Raw genomic sequence first — 21,247 nt, 5'->3', positions numbered from 1 at the left:
TGTGTATTATGGCTGGTCTGTTGGTTAGATGGATTACTGGTGTGCTTTTCTTTGCAATTGGCTTTCTCTGGGCAGTCTTTGTGGTTGTTACAACTGTTGTCACAACTCTATTTGGAGGAAAGAAAGGGATAACAAGTTTCTTTGAAAAGAAAGACCACAGCAAACTTCCTGATGGTAAGTAATGAGAGCAGGTATTCTACTTTTCAAAGAAATTAACAGTTTGGTTTAAATGTTAACAAGTTTTTCTGAAAAGTGTGAATTACTTGCATAACTGTAATAAATAATTTATGCACACCTGTTTAAAATCTTGTTTCTCTTTTAGTTGCAAAGGCAGTTGATGTTCAACATGATTTTGTCCGCACAAAATCGGGCATGAAGTTTGAATATGTTCATGCTGGAGAAGCAGATAAACCTCTTATGCTGTGTATGCATGGCTTCCCAGAATGCTGGTAAGCTAAAATTTTTAATTTTGGCTTTCATAGCATATATAGACAGGCACGCTAACCACTTTGCCACAGCATTGGACTGATACTATGTTACATAACTTGCATGTACGTGATATGTTTAAAGTTTTATATTACACAACATGATATGACTCTTCAAAATGTGGATATGTCTTTAATTAGTCCTGCGCTGTAGCACAGTTGGTTAGCACGCTCGTTGTTGCTATCATTGTGGGCAAGATACTTAAGGGCAATTGTTCCAATACAGTGGTCACTAATGGATTGTTCAAATTATCAGCCACACAAGAAAAAAAACGTAAATAAATAATTACCCACAAAGTAACATACTTTTTAACTCATAAGCTGGTGCGAGGTGTATTAACACCTCTGTTATAACGACTGTTGTTTTCGGTCATCGAGGATAAGGAAGCTACATTCATTTATTCATTCAATTAAAAATTATCCCACCTTGCACAGGTATAGTTGGAGATATCTTATTGAAAAATTCCGTGACAGATACCACATAGTAGCTTTTCATTCTCGAGGGTATGGTAATTCAGATAAACCAAAAGGTGGATTATGGTATAGTGTTGTTTCTGTTTTACAAAAAAAATATTGGACAAATCACATTACAAAAAACTGTAAGGCAAAGAGATGAAGGACTAACAACTCTTGTTATTTGAACATTCATACCTATATTAAATATGCAATCTGCCCAATAGGGGCTTAAAATCAAAATACTTACCACCGTTTGTTCCACTTAAGCGACACGGTATGAATTGTCTACATTGTCGACCGAACACAAAAAATCCCTTTAAAAATAATGTAATAATGAGCACAAGGTGTGTGAAATAGAACACTAATGTAATAGCAAATGCTTGTTTCCCCGCTATGCAAGAATAAATAAGTTATGTATATTTTTTCTATTAAATTTGTGTAGCAGTGTGTAGTTGTGTAAAAATGTTTGTACTTTATGATTTAATATGTGTATATTGATATTCAACGCAGAAATTAATAAATATCACATGAATTATCTGGTAAACGACGTTGCTGAAATAATTGAAGCACTTGGCTACCCTCGTGCTACATTAGTTGCACATGACTGGGGTGGTGCCATTGCTTGGGAAGTACCAAAATACTTTCCTCATCTTGTTGATAAAGTGGTCATCATGAATGCTCCAAATACAACAGCAGCACGGTAAGTTTGCCCTATTTGTAAAATGGAAAAATACGAATACCTTGCAACTGTTTGATCAGAATTTGTATACTTTATATTGATGGTTTACCAATTCGCAAACATTTGTAATATACTGGAATTATTTAAATTTGCTATTCTCAAAGGAATGGTTCTACTTTTTTATTCAACTTTTTTGACATAATGTTAACATTTAAATGTCATAATTATTTTCTGGACAATTAATCATTTGTCATATATAGTCTCACAATTCCCTCAGACAGTAGTCACTTATTACTAACTTTGGAGGTTTCTTTGTAATCTTAGCTGACTACAGTATTTTTGCTTATCTTAATTAGTTCATTGTTTTAATCAATTTGACCATTGTTAGCATACTTATCATAGTGTGGCGTCGTGGCATATTTGGTTAGTGCATATGCCTCTAACTCAGAGGTAATTGTTTTCTGGCTTGTCGGCTAGGTGTCCTTGGGTAAGACACTTAACGACAATTGCTGTAACCCAGTGATCACTTATGGGTTGTCTAAATTGTCATCCAAACATTAACAAAGTTACAAAAAAACAATCAACCATAAAGTTACTTTCTTGTTAACTCATAAGCTGGCACAAGTTGTATCGTATGAAACAGACCCCCCTGTTATAACGACTGTTGTTTTCCGAAGATAAAGCCAGCTACACTCATTCATTCTTACATATCTTAAGAGATATAAAAAAAGTTATGTCATTTTTTATTTTTTATAGAAAAGGCATAGGATTTAGTCAATTCTTAAAGAGCTGGTACATATGCCTGTATCAGATGCCATATCTGCCTGAACTTTTGGTACAATCAAAAGACTTTGGATTGCTTGGAAGTGCTTTTAATGGAAAAAAGATGGGAATCAAAAATAAGTCGAACAAGTTAACTCGTGAAGAAATTGATGTCTATAAACATTACATAGGGAACAACATCTCGGGTCCATTAAACTACTACAGAGCAAGTTAGTTTACCAACATGATTTTATGTTATGTACACCACAGTAAAACTGAGTTACCTTTTTTAAGTGTGACATATTAAGGAGTTAAAATACATATGGCTATTTCCTAATACTTTAATTCCTAAAAACTTCAGGTATTTCTATAGATAAGACCTTTACCAAACCAAAGAAGAAATAACAGGAAAACTCATATATGCATATTTTTAAATGTTAAAAAATTGTGTCTATACTTTACAGTCAACCCAATATACCGTGGATTTGGTCTCAAAGCAAAAACTCGTAAGGTAGTTCACCCAGTATTGTTAATATGGGGTGATCAGGATGCTGCATTGGGCAAAGAACTTGCAGAACTTGCAAAGGTGGGCTTGTTTACAAAAATGAACCTTAAACCTATAAAACTCGGGAAAAAAATATATGACTGCATTGTCTGGCTGCGCTATTTTTGACACTACTGAGTCATTTTTATTTCCTCACCAGCATCAAACCAGACAAAGTATAGTTTGAAGTGGCAGGAAATCGCAACCCAGACAATATTACAATGATGACACAAAAACTAGAGCTTTTAGTCTGTTCATTCAGATATCCAACATGCTTGCACGGCTCAGTAGTGACACATCAGCCAATCAAGCCTAATTGGCTTGATTGTAAAACACTTTGAAATCTTTAATTTGATGTCAAATTATGCTATAAATCCCAAATTAAATATTCTACATTGTACTGTGCTATAAGTCTTAAGTCATGAGGTCTACATGCCCAGTTTTGGTGTTTGTAACTCATTGTTTTACAAATAGTAAATTGTTCCTGTTTTATGTTACAGATAAATTTTAATGGAAACAGTTTCTCGCTTTGTGTCTTGGCTTTTAAAACTAGAATATGTCTTAAACAAAAGTAGCCAATCTCAGTATTTATTTCAGGGTGGGGCAACTGACATTACCGTGGCCATGATTCCTGGTGCAAGTCATTGGGTTAACCAGGATGAACCAGAGAAAGTACATGAACAGATGGAAAAGTTTTTAATGCAGAATCAGTAGCCGTATCACTTATTTACACCAATGTTTACATGCATTAATCTGGAAAACTGTGTTTAACCAATTTTTTAAAACAGTTTTAAAGTAGATTTACTTATCGAGTACTGAATTTTAAGATATCTGTGAAACATCCAGATATAAACCAATATATTAATATATTCCTGAAACTCTTGTCAATGTAATTGACATGCCTTAATGCCTATATACCTAATAACATATATTATTCTCCAGCTGTTTCTAGAATTTTTAACATGCATATCATGCAAGCCCTTAATTAGTTATATAGCTTAAATGCCAATTATCTTCAAATCATATTTTGATTGTTTATTTTTAGTTGACTATGTCACTAGTAATTTATGCACTTGATAAATCACGTTTAAAGTCTTCAATACAGTTTTAATGTGCAGTAAATTTAGTGAGTCTAATTACTATTGCAAGAAGTAGTACATTTTGTAAACTACATGTTTGTTGACCATTGTTTTTTCTTCAATTTAATTATGCAATAAAATTATATACTGTGTGGGTGAATTAGTTTTCAGCATTAATTGTGCAGTTTGTAATCCTAGAGCTTATTCGGATATATTATTTAAAGGCATAGTTCTATTGAATCGAGGACAAGTTGCTACATTATTTCTGCTGTTGTCTCCATGTGCTGATATGTTTTTAATTTGGAGGAATAATGCATTTAAACCTAATATGTACCACAGATTGTAACCAAAGCTTTAAGCCAGTTTTGGATTCAGATGGACTAATCACATACTTGTTTACATGATCGGATTGGATTGGAATTCCATCTAAACATGTAACTAGGTTGACAGACAAGCAATCTTTTATAGTGTGTTCACAATCTGATCACTTACAAGGTGTATCGATTTCAAGTAAAACGCAACACGCGAGTACCTCGTAAACTGACTATAATCACGGCCTATAACGTATTTACCAGTAGACTCTCTTATCTGTGGTAAGCCAAAAATGCATTTTCTAATCAAGGTTTGTATAGAAAGGAGGAAATACAGCATGCACGTTCAACTGACTGTATATAATAAACTATACGAGCATTAGAATAGTTGTAACCTAACATAATGTACGGGCGGATGAATGTAACCATAGATGACTAAACATATGATGTAATTTATTTTATCCTCGCGTAGCCGAAAAACAGCGTTCGTTATAACACAGGTAGCCTATTCTGTATTATAGCCTACACCTCGCGTGGCTGATAATTTGGATCACCCATTAGTGACCAATGGATTAGAGCAGTTGCCGTTAACTGTTTTGCCCAAAGACACATACGCTCATAATGTTAGCAGCTAGAGTCTTGAAGCCATTACCTCTGGGTTAGAGGCAGGCGCGCTTGGTAATTATTATGTTGCATCTCGTGCTGCATGCTTCTTTGGATTATGCGCTCTCTCCGACGTGTTTGACTCTCTCGGCGTTGTTATGAGAGGTAATGTAACGTGTTGCTAAAGCAGTCAGTTTGTGAGAGGTCAAAGTAATAGCCAATCGGTCGTTAAAACGGGCGCTGGCAGATTTCTGTTATTTTAAAGTCTGCGGATATTTGTTTACTTTTTCATTTTTCTCTTGTTTCAGTCTAAAAGGTATATAGTTGTAAAAGACAGCATACTGTACCATTGTTTGTTCATAAATAATTCAGTAGTGTCTACATTTCCTAATCAAGGTTTGTGTAGAAAGGAGGAAATACAGCATGCACGTTCAACTGACTGTATATAATAAACTATGCGAGCATTAGAATAGTTGTAACCTAACACAATGTACGGGCGGATGAATGTAACCATAGATGCCTAAACATATGATGTAACCAGAGATACATAAACAATTATCTTGCATCTCGTGCTGCATGCTTCTTTGGATTATGCGCTCTCTCCGACGTGTTTGACTCTCTCGGCGTTGTTATGAGAGGTAATGTAACGTGTTGTTAAAGCAGTCAGTTTGTGAGAGGTCAAAGTAATAGCCAATCGGTCGTTAAAACGGGCGCTGGCAGATTTCTGTTATTTTACAGTCTGCGGATATTTGTTTACTTTTTCATTTTTCTCTTGTTTCAGTCTAAAAAGGTAGGCTATATAGTTGTAAAAGACAGCATACTGTACCATTGTTTGTTCATAAATAATTCAGTAGTGTCTACAATAGCACTATCTCGCAGGCCGCTCAAACAAACTATCTTTACATTTGCAACAGAGCAGTTCAAATCACTTACAGCTCAGTAAATGATGAGAATCTATAAGAGTTTCCCAGTGATCTGCATAATCATATTTATCATTATGTTTACTTATTATAACATCAGAACGTTGGAGTATGCACTTTTCAGAACCATAGGTAGGTTAATGTTACGCAACTCATTCGTTTACAAAAGGTGTACCTTTTCTTTAAAATACGAATTTGTGATTTTTCGCTTTGAAGCAAAGTCAGGGGATCGGTTCAATAGGTGTAAGCACTTAAGTTTGTTTTCAGGAAGAGAATTAGTTTAAATACAGGAACCCATACTGGCATCAAAAGGCATGCATTTCGTGCCGCACATACTTTGTATATAGGCCACTGTCACTACTTAGGACGAAAACACTGGCACGGCAACAGCTGGATACTTTCTTATACCACATACCCTTTGGGAATTCCCTGTATCGCTGTGTCTAATTTCTTGTGTTTTTATATTTACTAGCATAAATTTATTTTTGTTTGCAGAAGTGCTCACCGTCCACGAAAATTATAACGGTAGGTCATAAATACGATAACGCAAGTTCACCTATAGAGTATACTATACTAAACTAAACAAGTTTACAAACTTGGTAGACTCTGCCTCTGCTACTACTGTTGTAGTTAATTTTAAATTTATTACGCACACAGCGTGTTTTAATGATTTCTAAGAGTATTTAGATAGATTACATTCCGCCAAACGCCCGAACAGTACGATCATTCGTTGACCAAGAAATTTTGTAACGTGTAAAATTATTGATTTTAGTCGTTTCAAGATGACAACAAGAGAAAATGGAAAGCCCGCCGTTTCCCCGATATAAGGGCAAGGCGCGCGCTCAAGCGAGAAGTTTCATGACGTCACCGGTTAAAATACGAATTCCTATAACTCAAAAACGAAACCGTTTGAAACGAAAAAAATCGTACATTCAGTTCAGATTTCTCTAACTAGACACGCAATTATTATTATTAAATATGACTTTATTTCCGTATATACCAGTAAGCAGTAATCGCAATTAAAACTAATATACGATATTCCACTTAGTCGGAGTTATTGGCCATGCGCCTCCACAGGAGGAATCCGAAAGACTTTGGGAATTTGTTCACAAACTTCAGGTTTTAATCTTGAACTAATTTTTTGAACCATATACATTAAACAATTTTTTCTAGAAAAAAAACTATATAAAAAGAAAGGAATGCGCTGAAATGGGATTTTCATGTTTTTAACTGGCGGATTCATATGTAACTTCATAGTAGGGTGGGGGAAGACGGAACACCTTTAGCACATAATATTTAAATGTACTGGTTGAGTTTTAAACAGTTAAGAGCGGTCAGTTGGAGTCGTGAATATAATTCTTTGAATGTTTTCTTTTATTATCAAATGGAACGATAAAATAGAATAAAAAAGTGTCCCAGCTCCCCCCTATCCTACTATATGTCGTTTTGGATAGGAACGAACCATTACATATTTTTTTCGCCAAGTTTTCTAATTTGGTTTAGCAGGTTTATACAGCAAATATGTTTCAAACAAAATCACTAAAAGTTTTTGATGTGCTCATTTGCGCTTAATAACGTTAACCTTCTTTCAGTATCAATGTAAAAAATCCGCTCGAATTGGTGGAAATAGCCATAATGGAGACGGAAGTTACGAAATCTGTTTTGAAGATAAGTATTGGCCTCTTCAGTCAAGCTCGTCGCATAAATGTCTCGTCTATTCGTTTGGTATCGGTGGTGATATTAGTTTTGATGAAGCTTTGGCGAACAAAGGCTGCGAAGTTCACTCATTTGACCCAAGTATGAGAACATAATTTTCCTGTACATCATTTTAACAGCTTGATTCCAACCTAGAAGCTAGAATATACTAAAATTACGTGGTATGTGAATAATAAAATGTGATTTGATTTATTCTCGCAAGGTCGGAAAACGAAAATCGTTATATATATATACAGTGCTGGGTTGGGGTAAAGTGGTTCTTGTTTTCATTCATTTTTTTCTTTGCCCAAACAAAGAATATTTACATAACTATATAATCGTAGCGCCGTAGCTCTAAAAGAGCGTTGTTAATTGTTCAAAAAACGAACAGGAAATATGCTTTTTTTGTGTTAACGGTATCCCATCTTAACCCACCCTATACTACATATTCGTAACCGCTTCAATAGTTGTGAAACATATGTTGTACATAGGTACGGAGTGGGAAGATGGTCGAGTGTTTCCTTCGGGTGTAACCTTCCATAAGATTGGAATATCAGATAAGGATCTCGATGCAGATGAAAGCGGCTGGAAGATGAGAACACTTAGTAAGTATATCTATAACAACAGCTTATAAGATGTATATTGAAAAGTGAAAACAAATACCAGCGTCGGTATTTTTTTGCTTGTGTGCTGGTATGTTAGTCTTGTTTGCAAGGTATAACGTTTTATTATGTATATTAGGCTGGGGGGAGATGGGACACCTTTTTATTCTATTTTCATTTCCCATTTGCTAGTAAACACAGAAAATTTAAAGAATCATACAACCGTACCTTCACGCCTCCCGCACACCGTTGTTAACTGTTTAAAACACGATTAGGATATTTTGATATTTCCCGCTAAAGATGTTCCGTCTTTCCCCACCTTTATATATAGGATTATTGCATTTCTCCATTATATGTGAAATCACTGAAATGTGATGACTCATTAAACGTAACGGTGCAAGAGGCAGACCTGCTAATCACTATTACCCTTTTAGCATGGTAAAAAGTTAATGCAAATAACGATCCGCATTAACTCGTCATATGATAACTCGCTAACCCGCGTTATTTTGCATGGTCATTGGTTTATGCTCGTATTAACATTGAGTAAGCTTATTTTAGCGCGATATTAATAAATCTAGTTTATAAAATGAGTTTTAATACTTTATGGTGCTATTACCAACGAAAACCTATAAAATTAATACCCAAAAAAGATTAGGCTCTTAAAAGTGAAACTGTCTTTTCACATTACTTTTTGCATAATGCGAGTAACAACCAACCTCCTACAGCAGATGACACGCTTATGACGTTATGCGTGTTAACTTTGTTTTTGCGAGTAAATATGCGAGTACTTACGCGCATAAAAGTGACCATGCAACTATCCAGGTATTATCTTATAAATAAAGCGTTATCGTATGTTTTACTGTATAGAAACCATCTTGAAAGAGCTCGGACATTCCGGAAGAGTTTTGGATGTATTGAAAGTAGACACCGACGCTCCAGACGGGGGTGGCTTCGAAGACAGGGCAAGTTAAATTTGCTATTTGTTATTGTCGTATTGAGGTCTGTTTTGATGCCGCTTATCGCTGTCTGTTATAAAACCTTTCTTCGAATAGTTGTGTTTGTTTTTTGCTTTGAAAATTTCGGTATTTTTTATTCTCATATCTCTTAGCCTCATAGCTCTTAACTGATATTAGACGTTTAGTCACACTGTTTGTTCAAAATCAGTACGTCGAAAATGTATGGTACAGTTTAATTACACGATAAGATGTTTTAGGCGCTATAAATAAAAAAATGCCCATTTTTTGTATTTTATTGGTCTCTTCGTTTTATAAAACAATACGTATTTACGTATAATAAATGTACAAATGACGTCGTAGACTCGTAATTATCGTGTCCATTAACCAAAGCTATGCTCTCTTGTTGTATATACCAAACTGATTATGTGTTTTAATATACACAGCTAATGCAAGAGCTACTGGACACTGGCTTGCACAGCTGTGTTCGCCAACTTACAATGGAAATCCACATTCCTGGACCAATTTCACGACCGAAGTGGTTGAATAGATGCCGCACTGTGTATCAACAGATGATGCAAATGAACGATAAAGGATATAAAACGTTCAACGTGACGGACAATGTCAGATACTTACAAACGATTTTTAACGACCCTACAATAACCGGAGAGAAAAACGTGCGGCCGTATTTAGCATACGGAATAAACACGGCGCTGTGGGAAATTACGCAAGTTAACACCCAAGTGACAGATACATGCGTTGTAAAGTAAGGTGGTGGAAGATGGGACACCGTTTCATTCTATTTTCTCTTGCCAATTGGTAGTAAGAAAAATCATTCAAAGAATTATAAAACCGTTTCTTCAGGACTCCGATTGGCTAATTGTTTAAAACACGATCAGGATATTTGAATATTGTGTTCTAAAAGTGTCCCGTCTACTCCCACCTTGTTATATAACTTCATGTTTTTATCATGCACACAAGCCTGTTTTTACGAATGTGCCGTTTGTTTTGTAGATTCATTTTGGCCGAACATTTGTTCTTGTTGGACACGTTGGAGACATTTCTTGTCTCATATTTCCAAATATCTATCAGAGTTAATTTATGACGCATTATTAATTATACTTGTTCTCGTTCACACACAAGCCGACCTATTTGGCTGACCCATTCGTAACGTGTGAAACCGGAAGCATGTATAATCACTGCATTCGTAACGTGTGAAAACCGGAAGCAGGATCGCTACAGTATCGCATATACCATGTATACGTTGTTATTATCATATTAGAAGTTTAGCGCAGTAACGCCCTTTTGAGATATCGCAGTTTAAGTTACATATATATTCACTTGTACAAATTAACCGTGTTATTTATATATATATTCTATTTAAATAAGGGACTGAATAAGTAGTCATGCCAACTGCTGCAACTTATATTTACCGTCGCATACGAATTAACAATAAAGATATAATCAGATACTGTTCGAGTCATTGCAACACAGATTTAACACTGGCCGAGTCGTCCTTTATAATCGAGGCTAGATATTCCAAAAGGACAATTGGTATTAGACCCTACGAGACTAGGGATAGCGTTCAACCTACTGCGTCGGGAGACTCGCACGCCGTGACTATCGAAGCATCACATTCCGAGCGACACCTACTGAGGAACAACCTCAAGCGTTCAACTTAACCAACTAATTGCTTCAAAGTCACTAAACGATAATTTCTCTAGAAGTGGTACCTTTACGGAAGTACCGTTGCCCACTACCACATCAGTTGGATTCGTTTTCGGACGGGGAGCATCCACACGTATTTAAATTGTCTGGTGTCCTATTCTGTTTATCAATTAGTTGAACATAACGTTTATCCGTTTTATCGTAAATATATGCGACGAAAAAGTTACCTCGTTTTGTTTACCAGAGTCTTTGGCATTAAATATATAAGCGACGGTGTAAAATTTATAACGGTATGCCATAAATTTTGATCTATTTTAACATTTTTTTACCAATTGTGTAGGCCGCAATCTGAAACCACCCACTAACAATCTTATACCGCAGTTAGTTTTACAAGGAGAAAAGCTAAGAGAACATGAATAGTGAATACCGCTTATACAGATTCATTCGGCGCTCTCGATTCGCCAACCATCCGCGCTTGAGTACCTGCTACACTTGACCTTTCTGCGCCGCCTTAGAGTTGAAAAAATATCAACTATGTTTGGTTATCTCTGATGCATTTCTCTACACACATTTGAACTATACCTATTTTCTCTCCTTCTTTCAAAAACCTTCTTTATTAAAATCACATTGTATATTTGGGTATTCATTAAAAACAAACCTTTGAATATTTATCCGTTATCTGCATTATGTACGTTTCTCATTTTGTTATTGAACGTTTAAATATTAAGATAAACATCAGATATTTAAAATACATTGGTAGCAGCATGGGGCCTCAAACCGTGGATTGGAGGCGGCGTATTCACCATTAACGTGTCACAAAGCCAAGTTTTTTATTCTATTTTTTCGTCCCATTTAATAGTAAAGAACGATTATTTTAAAAATAATAAAAACCACATTCTTACGACTTCCATAGACCGTTATTAATTGTTCAAAACACGTTCAGAATATTTTGATATATAACTTGCAAAAGGTGTCCCGTCTTACCCCACTATAATAAACCATTGCAATTATTTTGTCACGAGAAGGTGTATATTTCGGTTCATATCTAGTCTACATAACATCTGTCACGTGGTCGTTCCGAATCACCGCATCCGACATAACTTCTAATTTTGGTGGAGAGTGACGTAGAACAATAGGGAGAATTAATGTGGTAAATGCACAAGCAAAAAAGAGTCCACCACACATATATAATGCGGAAACATAAGATCCGGTGACGTCGTATATTGCTCCTGATACAACCGGCCCAGTTACCATGCCTAAATTGCAAATATTAATTCAGTATACTATTTTATAATTATAATAGTATTGTAGTATAATTACAATAGTATTAGTATTGTAAGTATAAAATAGTACTGAATTAATAGCTAGAGTTAAGGTAGGGTAAGATGGAATGTATTTCTATTTCAATTGTTCTTCATATTTGGTAATAATCTAAACAAAAAAACATGCTGAGTTATAAAAATGTATACCCTCGCGTTTTTAAAATACCGTTATAAATTGTCAAAAACACGATCTAGAAATACGGGGCTTTATGTGCTACCGGCATCCCGTCTTACCCCCATATGATAATACTTGAGAGTATACAGTGTTCCGGTTTTGAAATATTTTTTTTTTGTTTTTGGTTAAAACGTTTACTATATATTGTTACCTATGGCCAGCGTAAGGTTTGCATATCCCCATACATCAATCCCCAGTTTATCTCCAAAGAATTGCATCGTGGAAGCAAACATTACAGATTGAAGCGCCGACGTAGTACACCCTATTACTGTTGTTGTAAAGAATTGTGTGAAACATTTAAACAACTAATGCTAAGTAGGTTGGGGCGTTAGGGTATCTTGTAATATGTTTTAATCCTTTTATCATCTCATTTGATAGTCAAGCGTTAAAACATGCAGTATTATTGGTATACCCATAAAGCATACAGCATAATAAATTTATATAACCATATCCCTATCACTACGAGTTAGAAAAACGTCAAATCATTAAACTCGATTGGAAAATATATAAGACATGTTATGTGTGGTATATTAATCTTATGCTTGAGAGTACCATACCTATTACATAAGCGTAGACGACTCCTAAATATTTCCACTGTGGCGTTAGCATTGTTACAAGGCCCGCGATTACTGAACAAACAACATAAACGGACGCAAGACTAAATCTTCTGCATGAATCTTCCCCAAACATTGAACCGTAAGCCATAATCTTTTCACCAATAATAGCGGCAAGTATTCTGCCAACAAAAGAGGCAACCCCGTATGCAGTTAATACCCAAGCTCCGGTTGCAGAAGGTATACCGATACTTTCCATGTAATCAATCTGCAAGAAACAATAAGCTAGTTAAAGTTTCGTCTTTACTAACCATAAGTAAAGTGTATTTAGAAAGCACTTACAAGAAAGACGCTGGGCAGGTAGTAGCTTACACTCCAGCATAAAGTTGCAAACAACCACAAATAGAAGGCGGGTGTTTTACACAAGGTTATGAACGCCTCGCATCTGTTTGACTTGGTGATCACTATCGTATCGGAATTTTCTAAAAAAAAACATATTAAAAAGAAATAGCAACTTGGCGTTTGTTTAAAGATACCTTCACGTGAAGATGTGCTTTCAATTGCGGGTTTAAATGTAGCTACGCATGGTAAGCCAACTACAAAAATGATTGATGCAAATATTTGAAACCTGTGCCGCCATCCAAGCTTTGTAACAATAACCTCGGATATGACATTAGATAATAAGGCTCCTGTAAAACACAAGCGTGCGGTTACCAATTGCTGGGGTATTTCACTCGCTTCCTGGTCTCGCTTTGATAGCATTTATTCGGTGCTTTATTCCTGCAGCGCGCGTCGAGTAATTAACGCTTTTGTTGCGTCGTGTTGTGCAGAGTCGTCAGTTTAGTATAGTCAACGTCGGTTCAGTTACTGTAGTAGTTATTTTGGTAAAGCGTTTACTTTAGATTAAGATGTGTTATCGTTTACTATTTGTTTGTAGATATCCATTATTTAAGTCAGGAAAAGCTAAATAAAATGTCAGTTTATCACAACTGGAAGCGGTATATAAATATGAGTTATTTAATGTTTTCCATAGCAATCGCATGGAACATAGCAAATAAGGCTAGTTAAATCTGTGTATATACATCATAACAACGTCTCACCGAACGACATCCCGCTTGAAGCAAGTCCAGTGGCAAGAGCCCGATTCTCGTTAGGAAAGTATGCGCCAAGCAAAACCGTGCCCGAGTTTATAATGAAGTTAAAGCTTATGCCAAATAAAATACTGCGAGAAAAGAAATATGGCAGATCAAAAGTTTTTAGAGCGGTTTAAAAGACGCTCATTAGGTCGTATATATTTACTTAATGTTTATTCTAACCTGTAGGTAAGAAACATCAAATACAGATTACGAACGAACGACGATGCTAGCAAAGCAGCTGAAGCTCCAATTACTCCAATCAACGCAACATATCGCGCACCAAGACGACTTTGAATGAGGATGTTGCTAACTGGTGAAATGCCACGGGCGAAACCAGCAACCAACGATCCAATCCACCCTTAAAGAACATGCTCGTATCAATCGAACCGAAAACTTCCCCAATACAGCAAAAAAAGAGTTTAACCAAGGTATCAAATAAAAAGTATATGTTTAATAACACTTCAATAAATATACTAAATACATAATATAAGACTATTTTAAGCGATTCGCAATCAGTCACTGTAAGAACGGGCTGTTTAAAACCATTGTTATTTTAGATTAATAAAATAAATTAATTAGGATAACACGTAAAAACTCGACAAGCATTTAAAATGAGCATCATATTTTTATGAATTTTAATTTACCGGATTCGAATCTAGTGGCATTGAATTCATGAGATAATGGTGATACGATGGTACCAAAACTTGCTACTTCTAGAGTAGGGGCTGCATTAAGAAAAAAGGCTGCCACTACTACGACCCAGCCCCATCTCTAAAAAGATAATTTTACAAAATTTTAAAATTAAAAAAATAAAAATTTTACAACTAACCATTTTTAGATTGTTTTTTACAAGTTGAAGCACAGAAGGTCTATGCTCGGTAACGTTTTGATCAGCTGCAATAAATTATAACAGTTTCGTTTAATCAAAACCCAGTCTGAAACCAAAATAATCATCACACTCACCCATGCTGGTGTTCGAAACACAATTTCAAGTTATAATCGATGTTGTTAATTTTACTTGTACATAGCCGGCCTGCGCTGTTATACCTAAAAATGCCACGACTCAAATTACTGTAACAAACGTTAAGCGACGCGTTCTAGTTGATCCATCAACGCGTTCATGCATATAGAAGCCTTTTTAAAACTAATATCTGTTCGTAGAAGAAATGTACTGACGTTTTGTTTACCAGGTTCGCTGTGGCTATAAAAATAAACAGACAGTAACTATATGAAAACATTTGCTTAATACACAGCACTCCGAGAAATATGTTTTTTTTTATGTTGAATATATTTCTGAAATAATTGAAGGTTTACCAACCACCGCACGCAAATAAGCGTTTTACCGCTTGTACACTATAGCTTATTGCTTTCTTAAAAGATATGGTCCTGGTTGCAACCGCAAAGCTGTTGTAATATCAATCGGAAATAAATTCAACCATGGCATTGGGTGTTTCTTTTTAATTTTAAAACAGCTTCGTGATTCACAATTGATCGTGAACCCAAAATGTCCAAGTATTATTCGACAGTTTTCTTACGGTCCAACAAAGCGCGCGGTAGGGATGATTATTGTTGTTAATTATTAAAATGGGATGTTGAACGAATATAACATTTTTTCAATGACAGATAGAAAGCATATAAATGCTCTTGGATTCATATTAAAACTGTCGAAATTTCTTGGTTTGCGAGTTTGAATCATCAAGTTATGGTATCGTAGTTTAATAAAGCATAGTAGGGTGGGGGGAAAGGGGACACCTTTAGCACATAATATCCAAAAATCCTGATCGTGTTTTAAACAATTACCAACGGTCTATGGTAGTCATGAGGATACGGTTTTATAATTATTTGAAATTTCTTTGTTTACTACCAAATGTGACGAGAGAATCGAATGCTAAGGTGTTAAGTGTACAGCTGAAAAAAGTAAGTTCTGCACTCAGCAAGAGTATATTGACTGTTTTACTTTATAACCCAAAGCAACAAGCATGAATAAATTAAACTTCGTTTATTGGACATTAATATTTATAAGGCATCGAACAATCAGAATTCCACAACAATACAACACAAATCTACACACAATAAGACACGTATTCCACAAAAAGAGTCTACAGGTTTGGTGCGAATGGTTCTACCAGTATTGCTGACGACTGTTGTATTCATGACCTCGGTTCTTGTATTCGTCGCTGTAAGATCTTTTGTTAAAATCTTGACCATATGCTCCACTGGTGAATTTGTTGTCGTATGCTCCAAATGAGGATCGGCTTTCGTCGTTATATTTGGAGGATTCACTGTGGCGTTCGAGATCAAATCGAACATTACGGCTGCAGCCAGAAATTGAGTCATTTTGGCCTGGGCCGTAGTAAGAAGTGCAAGCGTTGTTGCTACTGTTGACGTAGTTGCTTCTGTGTGCAAGGTTGGAAAGAGAAAGCACCAAAGCTGATCTTGAAGGCAAGTAGATCTAAAAGTTAAGCAAACGATTTAAAAAAAGTTCTAGGGTTCAAAACACTTTGTTAATATAAACTTGCCATCATTGAATTAGGGAAGTTGTCGTAATGACCCGTCTTGGCATGGAATTCAATATTGGATTGGTTTCTGCTGTGACCACCAAAGCAACGACCATCAGAATCCAACACAATTTTATAGCTGAAAATATTCAAGTTTGGAATAATATCCGGTTAAAGACATTGCTTGTATGTATGCATGTAAATATAAAAGATTTGCGCATTCGTCTACCTTCCAAATCGTTCCACTGGGATTCTGTAATCTGGGTAACTCTTCGTTGGGTGAAAGTTAAACGCGAAAATAAGTCCAGCACGTTCGAACACAAACACCTTGTCACTTTCCTCTGCTCGAGTTACTACAGCCTATTATGTGGAAGTTGTTATACATCAGATTAATGAAGATTTCGTTTGAAATAATGTACCTGATTAGATTTTAACCACCCATATCGCTCTTCTGTCTTGTTCATAGCTCGGTCGAATCGGTTTAGAAACTTGTATCTAAGTTGTTGGTTGTCAGCTAGATGAAACTGTCTTCGAGCGAGTTGGTAGCTGTCATTATTTGAAGGGGAAGGGAGCTCAACCCAGTCAGGATGGCCAAACTCATTCCCTATGGAAATGTATCACAATAAGAGATACATAAACAACTTTTAAAACGCATAGTTATAACAAAGGCAAACAAGTTTACATAACTCACCAATAAAGTTAAGAAATCCTTGTCCGGCAAATGCGTGGGTAAATAACCGAGTCATCTTATACAGACTCAACCCACGATCTAAACATGGGGTCAACTGTTGTGATTCCGACATTGACGAATCTCCGATCAATTTACGACTCATTGTCATTCGACCAACTTCGTTCTGAGAATTACAAGAAGTCGATTAAAACAATCAATGTGAGATGGAACACTCTAAAAATCATCTCGTGATACATCTTTTCCAACAAACCTGTTCGTGATGTTCTGTGAACATGATTCGTTTTTCTTCGACTCGATTTTCTCTGATTATTTGTCTGATAAAATGCATATTCCAATCTTCGTCTCGCGTATCATTGAATAACTGTAAACATGAATTTTGCTTGATAACAACTGTCACGTAACAATGAATATACTAATTTTAGTAAGATGCGTAGCTGGTATGAACAAACCTTTGCCCATACGTTTGCAGCATCCTTAGAAAGCCTGTAGTCGAATCCAAGTCCTCCTTCGCTTACGGGTCTGCAAAGAGCTGGCATACCTGGTACATCCTGTAATTGAACAAGTTAGGAATCTTCACCAATCACAAGGTGATATTAAGGTGCTTTTACCTCAGCAATGGTGATCACGTTCGGGTAGAAATTGTGAAGCATATCGTTCATTAACATGATGTAGGCCAAACCGTCAGTTTTCATTTGCATTCCGAAGTATTGGGAGTCTTGATTATCTCGGAGAGAAAATCGTTGATCTGCTGGGAAAAAAAACTTAAAAATAGAAACTTTGTTTCATTGAACGTACAACCCATACATACCATATCTGGACGAGTCGTGGAAGATCATTGATGACAATCCGTTGAATCGGAAGCCATCGACGTGATATTCGTTGACGTAATAACGTAATTGCGACATAAGGAATCGAAGAGTTTCCCATCTGCAAGTTTATAATAAATGTACATGCAAATATTTATTTTTAAAACTATCGCATACTTTTTATAATCGAAAATTCGGGTATCATGTTCGTTGTTGAAACCCCTAGCTCCCTCTTCAAAGAAGCAAGCCTCAGTTCCATCAAACATGTTCAATCCATCCAGAACGTTCTTGGATGCTTCTCCGTGCATGACGTCAACCATCACATAGATACCCATTCCATGAGCAGTTTGGACAAGTTTTTTGAATTCTTCAGGTGTTCCGTACCGACTGAAATGTTACGGCCGTTAATTAACTGCTATGATTTGCTTATAAGTCGGTTAGATGGTCGCTGATATTACCTGGAGGTGGCAAAATAATTAGTGACTTGGTATCCCCAACTTGGGTAGTAGGAATGTTCGATCACAGCCATAAGAAGAAGCGAGTTGTATCCCTGATCCCGAATGCGAGGAAGAACGTTTGTTGTGAAGTGACGGTAAGTGGAAACTTCACAACGATCGGATGCAATTCCAATGTGTGCTTCGTAGATACGAAGACGATCCGGTTTGTTTGGTCGTGTATGAGTAAACTGCAAAGCAAAACCGTAAGAACAAGAAATATAATCGTACACGTTGTTGTAATGACATCAGACCTGTACTTGTTGCGACGAAGGAGGATTCCAGAACCTCCATTGAAATCCTTGGTTGCCCCCACGCTGAACAACATACTTTGCCCATGGAGAAATTCGTTCGATTCGTTGGTTGTCTTTCGTTTCAATAACGATCTGTACAGAATTTCATACATAATACCAGCAGTTTTCAACATAGGTTTCACAATTACTTTTAAACTTACCTTAAGCTCACTGCAGTGACGAATAGCACAAGATCCGTCTCGGTTTGGAGGAATAAAGAGTTCCCATTTACCGAACCCGATCTCCCGATATTGAACAAGATTCCAGTTATCTGTCAAATGATTTCAATTGGAAGTCTGACTTTTTCTTTACAAGCTACTAAGCAAAAAACGAGTCTTACTAAATTCTCCTTTTAGATAAACAGCTCTCGCATTCGGAATCCATTCCATGCATCTTACTCCTCCGTCTCCCGTCATTATCACTCCGAACTCCTTGTGTCCTTGAGTAAATCGCTCCGTACCCTCCTTCCTTTCAATCGACATCTTTGTCTTCTCGAACATTCCATATCTTCAACAAAAAGTTGTTATACCGGCATATAAACCGATTTGTTATCTATCACACTTACCTTGCCTGAATGTCGCCTTCGTACATTCGTAGCTGAGGGTAGCTACGAAAGAGATTCTCAATAGCGGAAATTCTGAACTGATGCATAACTTGGTTGTTGTAGCTTGAGCATTCCATTATGATAAGAAGCAGAATTGTCTTGAGGGTGAAGATGCTTTGATTGAAGTTTGAACTGAATGATGATGTTGTATTGTTTCGGCCCACCCTTTTATACTCGATATTGTCTAATCTCTTTACAATTAAACCCTTGGGAATTGCTTGAACCGGAAAGTTTCAAATTACTTTCCTGCAACTACGCCCCACTAGTCTAATTGCGATTTTGTAATCCTTTATCATTTTAATCCGATAAATAGGAAACAAACGGGTTTAAGCGTGGGAGTGTTATTACGTGTAAGGCATTATTGGTTAACTTTTTTAATGTTATCGTATAGTAAACATATTACAATGGGTATATAGTAGGGTGGGGCAAGATGGGACATCTTTGGCACATAACATACAAATATTCGATCGTTTTTTTACCAATTAACAATGATCTGTGGAAATCGTGGGGATATGGGTTTATACTTCTTCGATGTTCTTTGTTTACTACCCAAAGGGACGAGAAAATAATAAAATGAAACGGTGTCCCTTCTTCTCCCCTTACTCTAATGAAAGCAGCATATAACAGCAATGTAAGGTTTAAGAAGCTTCAAAGCGTAATTACTTAAACGGCCGATGCAGAAACAAATGTATAACATACGTGTACCGCTAGATAAAATTATCAATGGTCAACTGTAAGTCTTTAAATTGTGTACATGACTACAGTCTAAATATTTTTATAATGAATCGTATATGCCACAAGTTATATAAAAATATACACAGTAGTAAAAGCGGACCGTGCCACGATATTGAACACAAGAGATCACAGATCTAATGAATGAGCACGTTTAAACTAATTAGCATAATATAGTAGAGTCGGGGAAGATGGGGCACCTTTAACACATAATATCCAAATAGCCTGATCGTGTTTTAAACAATTAACAACGGTCTGTGGAAGTTGTGAAGATACGGTTTTATAATTCATTAAATGTTCTTTGGTTACTACTAAATCAAAAGAGAAAACAAAATGAAAAGGTGTCCCATCTACCCCCAACCTGCTATATTAATTAATCCTTTTACTACAACGGTCGACTGGGCTCGATCAAAAACAAATCTGAAGTAACAAACAAAACGGGTTCTAGTCGACATTGGTGACTGTGGAGCAGTAGGCAGAATGTATTTATACATGTATTATAACTAATGAACGTTATGATTATGAGGATTGAGTGATTGGTAGAGAATATGTGTAAATACGCTTTGTACAACTCCTGTACCATGCGTTTACTGTAAACTTACACTAGTTAACATTGTCGTCGCTTGAAAACGTTTGTTTTCATAAATTTTGACAAACCGTAATCACGCAGTAATCAGGTAATGTTAGAAGTTAATATTAATCATATGATGTTGAATTAAAAATTATGGTTTAATTACGATTAATGATAATACGGTATAAGAGTAATGCATTTAATGCGTCCCCACTTAAATGCTAATAGTTTGATTCAGTCGTGAATCGTTGTGTGGATTTCTTATCTTATATAACACGTGCCGTCGTTCCCCGCCAAATTCCAGACAGTGTTTTCGCTAAATGTAAAGTGCATGAGGAAAGTAATCGTTAATTAATCGCTCATCGTGCGGTTATAAATCTAAAAATTCAGTCCAAAAGTTATAAATATATATTATGATTTGATTTAAATCAAGAGATCAAAGAAAAATGCTAGAATTAGGAATTGAGATAAGTGCGGAAAATAGTCTCGCAAAAAACAACAACAACAACAACAACAACAAGAACAACTGTTCAAAGAAAAGAGATCTATATGATCACTAACGTGCTCAATAAGTTCACGCTATAGGCCAATTAAAGTGGAGCATAATTTAATAT

The 21,247-nt window shown here is 36.0% G+C and overlaps 6 protein-coding genes across 10 annotated transcripts in view; 2 read left to right on the top strand and 4 right to left on the bottom strand.

The window, feature by feature from the left end:
• The window catches only part of LOC149737708 (lactadherin-like), a 129,535-nt gene that overhangs the window by 39,449 nt on the left and 68,839 nt on the right, over positions 1-21,247 (bottom strand). The gene's annotated exons all lie outside the window — the stretch shown is intronic.
• LOC149737709 (glutathione S-transferase theta-1-like) overlaps positions 1-21,247 on the bottom strand; it is a 100,603-nt gene that overhangs the window by 10,517 nt on the left and 68,839 nt on the right. The gene's annotated exons all lie outside the window — the stretch shown is intronic.
• Positions 9-4,157, top strand: LOC149737800 (epoxide hydrolase 1-like). Its single transcript, XM_089874606.1, has 7 exons — positions 9-174; positions 323-449; positions 921-1,015; positions 1,452-1,641; positions 2,377-2,612; positions 2,847-2,968; positions 3,524-4,157. Exons 1-7 carry the CDS (start codon positions 9-11, stop codon positions 3,638-3,640), a joined length of 1,053 nt encoding a protein of 350 aa, XP_089730732.1. The 3' UTR covers positions 3,641-4,157.
• LOC149737799 (putative methyltransferase-like protein 24) lies at positions 4,593-10,560 on the top strand. 3 transcript variants are annotated; one of them, XM_089874612.1, is made up of 8 exons: positions 4,593-5,557; positions 5,834-5,971; positions 6,335-6,364; positions 6,888-6,958; positions 7,432-7,636; positions 8,026-8,139; positions 9,004-9,098; positions 9,536-10,560. In XM_089874612.1, exons 2-8 carry the CDS (start codon positions 5,863-5,865, stop codon positions 9,857-9,859), a joined length of 948 nt encoding a protein of 315 aa, XP_089730738.1. In that variant the 5' UTR covers positions 4,593-5,557; positions 5,834-5,862; the 3' UTR covers positions 9,860-10,560. The 3 variants fall into 3 exon arrangements, with proteins under 3 accessions (XP_089730738.1, XP_089730739.1, XP_089730737.1); XM_089874613.1 differs by lacking the exon at positions 5,834-5,971 and having other exon boundaries at positions 4,598-5,557; XM_089874611.1 differs by lacking the exon at positions 4,593-5,557 and having other exon boundaries at positions 5,571-5,971.
• On the bottom strand, positions 11,409-14,024 carry LOC149737798 (putative monocarboxylate transporter 5). 2 transcript variants are annotated; one of them, XM_089874615.1, is made up of 6 exons: positions 13,909-14,024; positions 13,345-13,497; positions 13,151-13,290; positions 12,812-13,076; positions 12,406-12,522; positions 11,409-12,013 (listed from the first exon to the last, which is right to left on the bottom strand). In XM_089874615.1, the coding sequence occupies exons 1-6, from the start codon at positions 13,916-13,918 to the stop codon at positions 11,808-11,810; spliced, it is 891 nt and encodes a 296-aa protein (XP_089730741.1). In that variant the 5' UTR covers positions 13,919-14,024; the 3' UTR covers positions 11,409-11,807. The 2 variants fall into 2 exon arrangements, with proteins under 2 accessions (XP_089730741.1, XP_089730740.1); XM_089874614.1 differs by having other exon boundaries at positions 13,151-13,497.
• LOC149737797 (1,4-alpha-glucan-branching enzyme-like) lies at positions 15,929-19,498 on the bottom strand. 2 transcript variants are annotated; one of them, XM_089874597.1, is made up of 15 exons: positions 19,292-19,498; positions 19,067-19,233; positions 18,888-18,997; positions 18,688-18,819; positions 18,398-18,624; positions 18,117-18,326; positions 17,942-18,060; positions 17,742-17,881; positions 17,583-17,681; positions 17,384-17,494; positions 17,134-17,296; positions 16,862-17,046; positions 16,672-16,802; positions 16,464-16,581; positions 15,929-16,396 (listed from the first exon to the last, which is right to left on the bottom strand). In XM_089874597.1, exons 1-15 carry the CDS (start codon positions 19,405-19,407, stop codon positions 16,067-16,069), a joined length of 2,358 nt encoding a protein of 785 aa, XP_089730723.1. In that variant the 5' UTR covers positions 19,408-19,498; the 3' UTR covers positions 15,929-16,066. The 2 variants fall into 2 exon arrangements, with proteins under 2 accessions (XP_089730723.1, XP_089730724.1); XM_089874598.1 differs by having other exon boundaries at positions 17,742-17,878; positions 19,292-19,497.

Source organism: Ciona robusta, chromosome 3 (genome assembly GCF_009617815.1).
Source record: "Ciona robusta chromosome 3, ASM961781v2".
NCBI classification, from domain to species: domain Eukaryota; kingdom Metazoa; phylum Chordata; class Ascidiacea; order Phlebobranchia; family Cionidae; genus Ciona; species Ciona robusta.
The sequence above is the reverse complement of the archived record's forward strand: the minus strand, read 5'-3'. Positions and strand labels throughout refer to the sequence as shown.

Coding starts and splice junctions, on each gene's coding strand:
- LOC149737798 (XM_089874614.1), bottom strand. Junction 13,077..13,150: donor ACCTGCCCAGCGTCTTTCTT/GTAAGTGCTTTC, acceptor TGTTTCTTGCAG/ATTGATTACATGGAAAGTAT. Junction 12,523..12,811: donor CGTCTACGCTTATGTAATAG/GTATGGTACTCT, acceptor TTACAACAACAG/TAATAGGGTGTACTACGTCG.
- LOC149737800 (XM_089874606.1), top strand. CDS start 9: ATGGCTGGTCTGTTGGTTAGATGGATTACTGGTGTGCTTTTCTTTGCA. Junction 450..920: donor CATGGCTTCCCAGAATGCTG/GTAAGCTAAAAT, acceptor CACCTTGCACAG/GTATAGTTGGAGATATCTTA. Junction 1,016..1,451: donor TAATTCAGATAAACCAAAAG/GTGGATTATGGT, acceptor TATTCAACGCAG/AAATTAATAAATATCACATG.
- LOC149737797 (XM_089874597.1), bottom strand. CDS start 19,407: ATGGAATGCTCAAGCTACAACAACCAAGTTATGCATCAGTTCAGAATT. Junction 18,820..18,887: donor GTCACTGCAGTGAGCTTAAG/GTAAGTTTAAAA, acceptor AATTCTGTACAG/ATCGTTATTGAAACGAAAGA. Junction 16,397..16,463: donor ACTTCCCTAATTCAATGATG/GCAAGTTTATAT, acceptor CTTAACTTTTAG/ATCTACTTGCCTTCAAGATC.
- LOC149737799 (XM_089874612.1), top strand. CDS start 5,863: ATGATGAGAATCTATAAGAGTTTCCCAGTGATCTGCATAATCATATTT. Junction 6,365..6,887: donor CGTCCACGAAAATTATAACG/GTAGGTCATAAA, acceptor TATTCCACTTAG/TCGGAGTTATTGGCCATGCG. Junction 8,140..9,003: donor CTGGAAGATGAGAACACTTA/GTAAGTATATCT, acceptor TTTACTGTATAG/AAACCATCTTGAAAGAGCTC.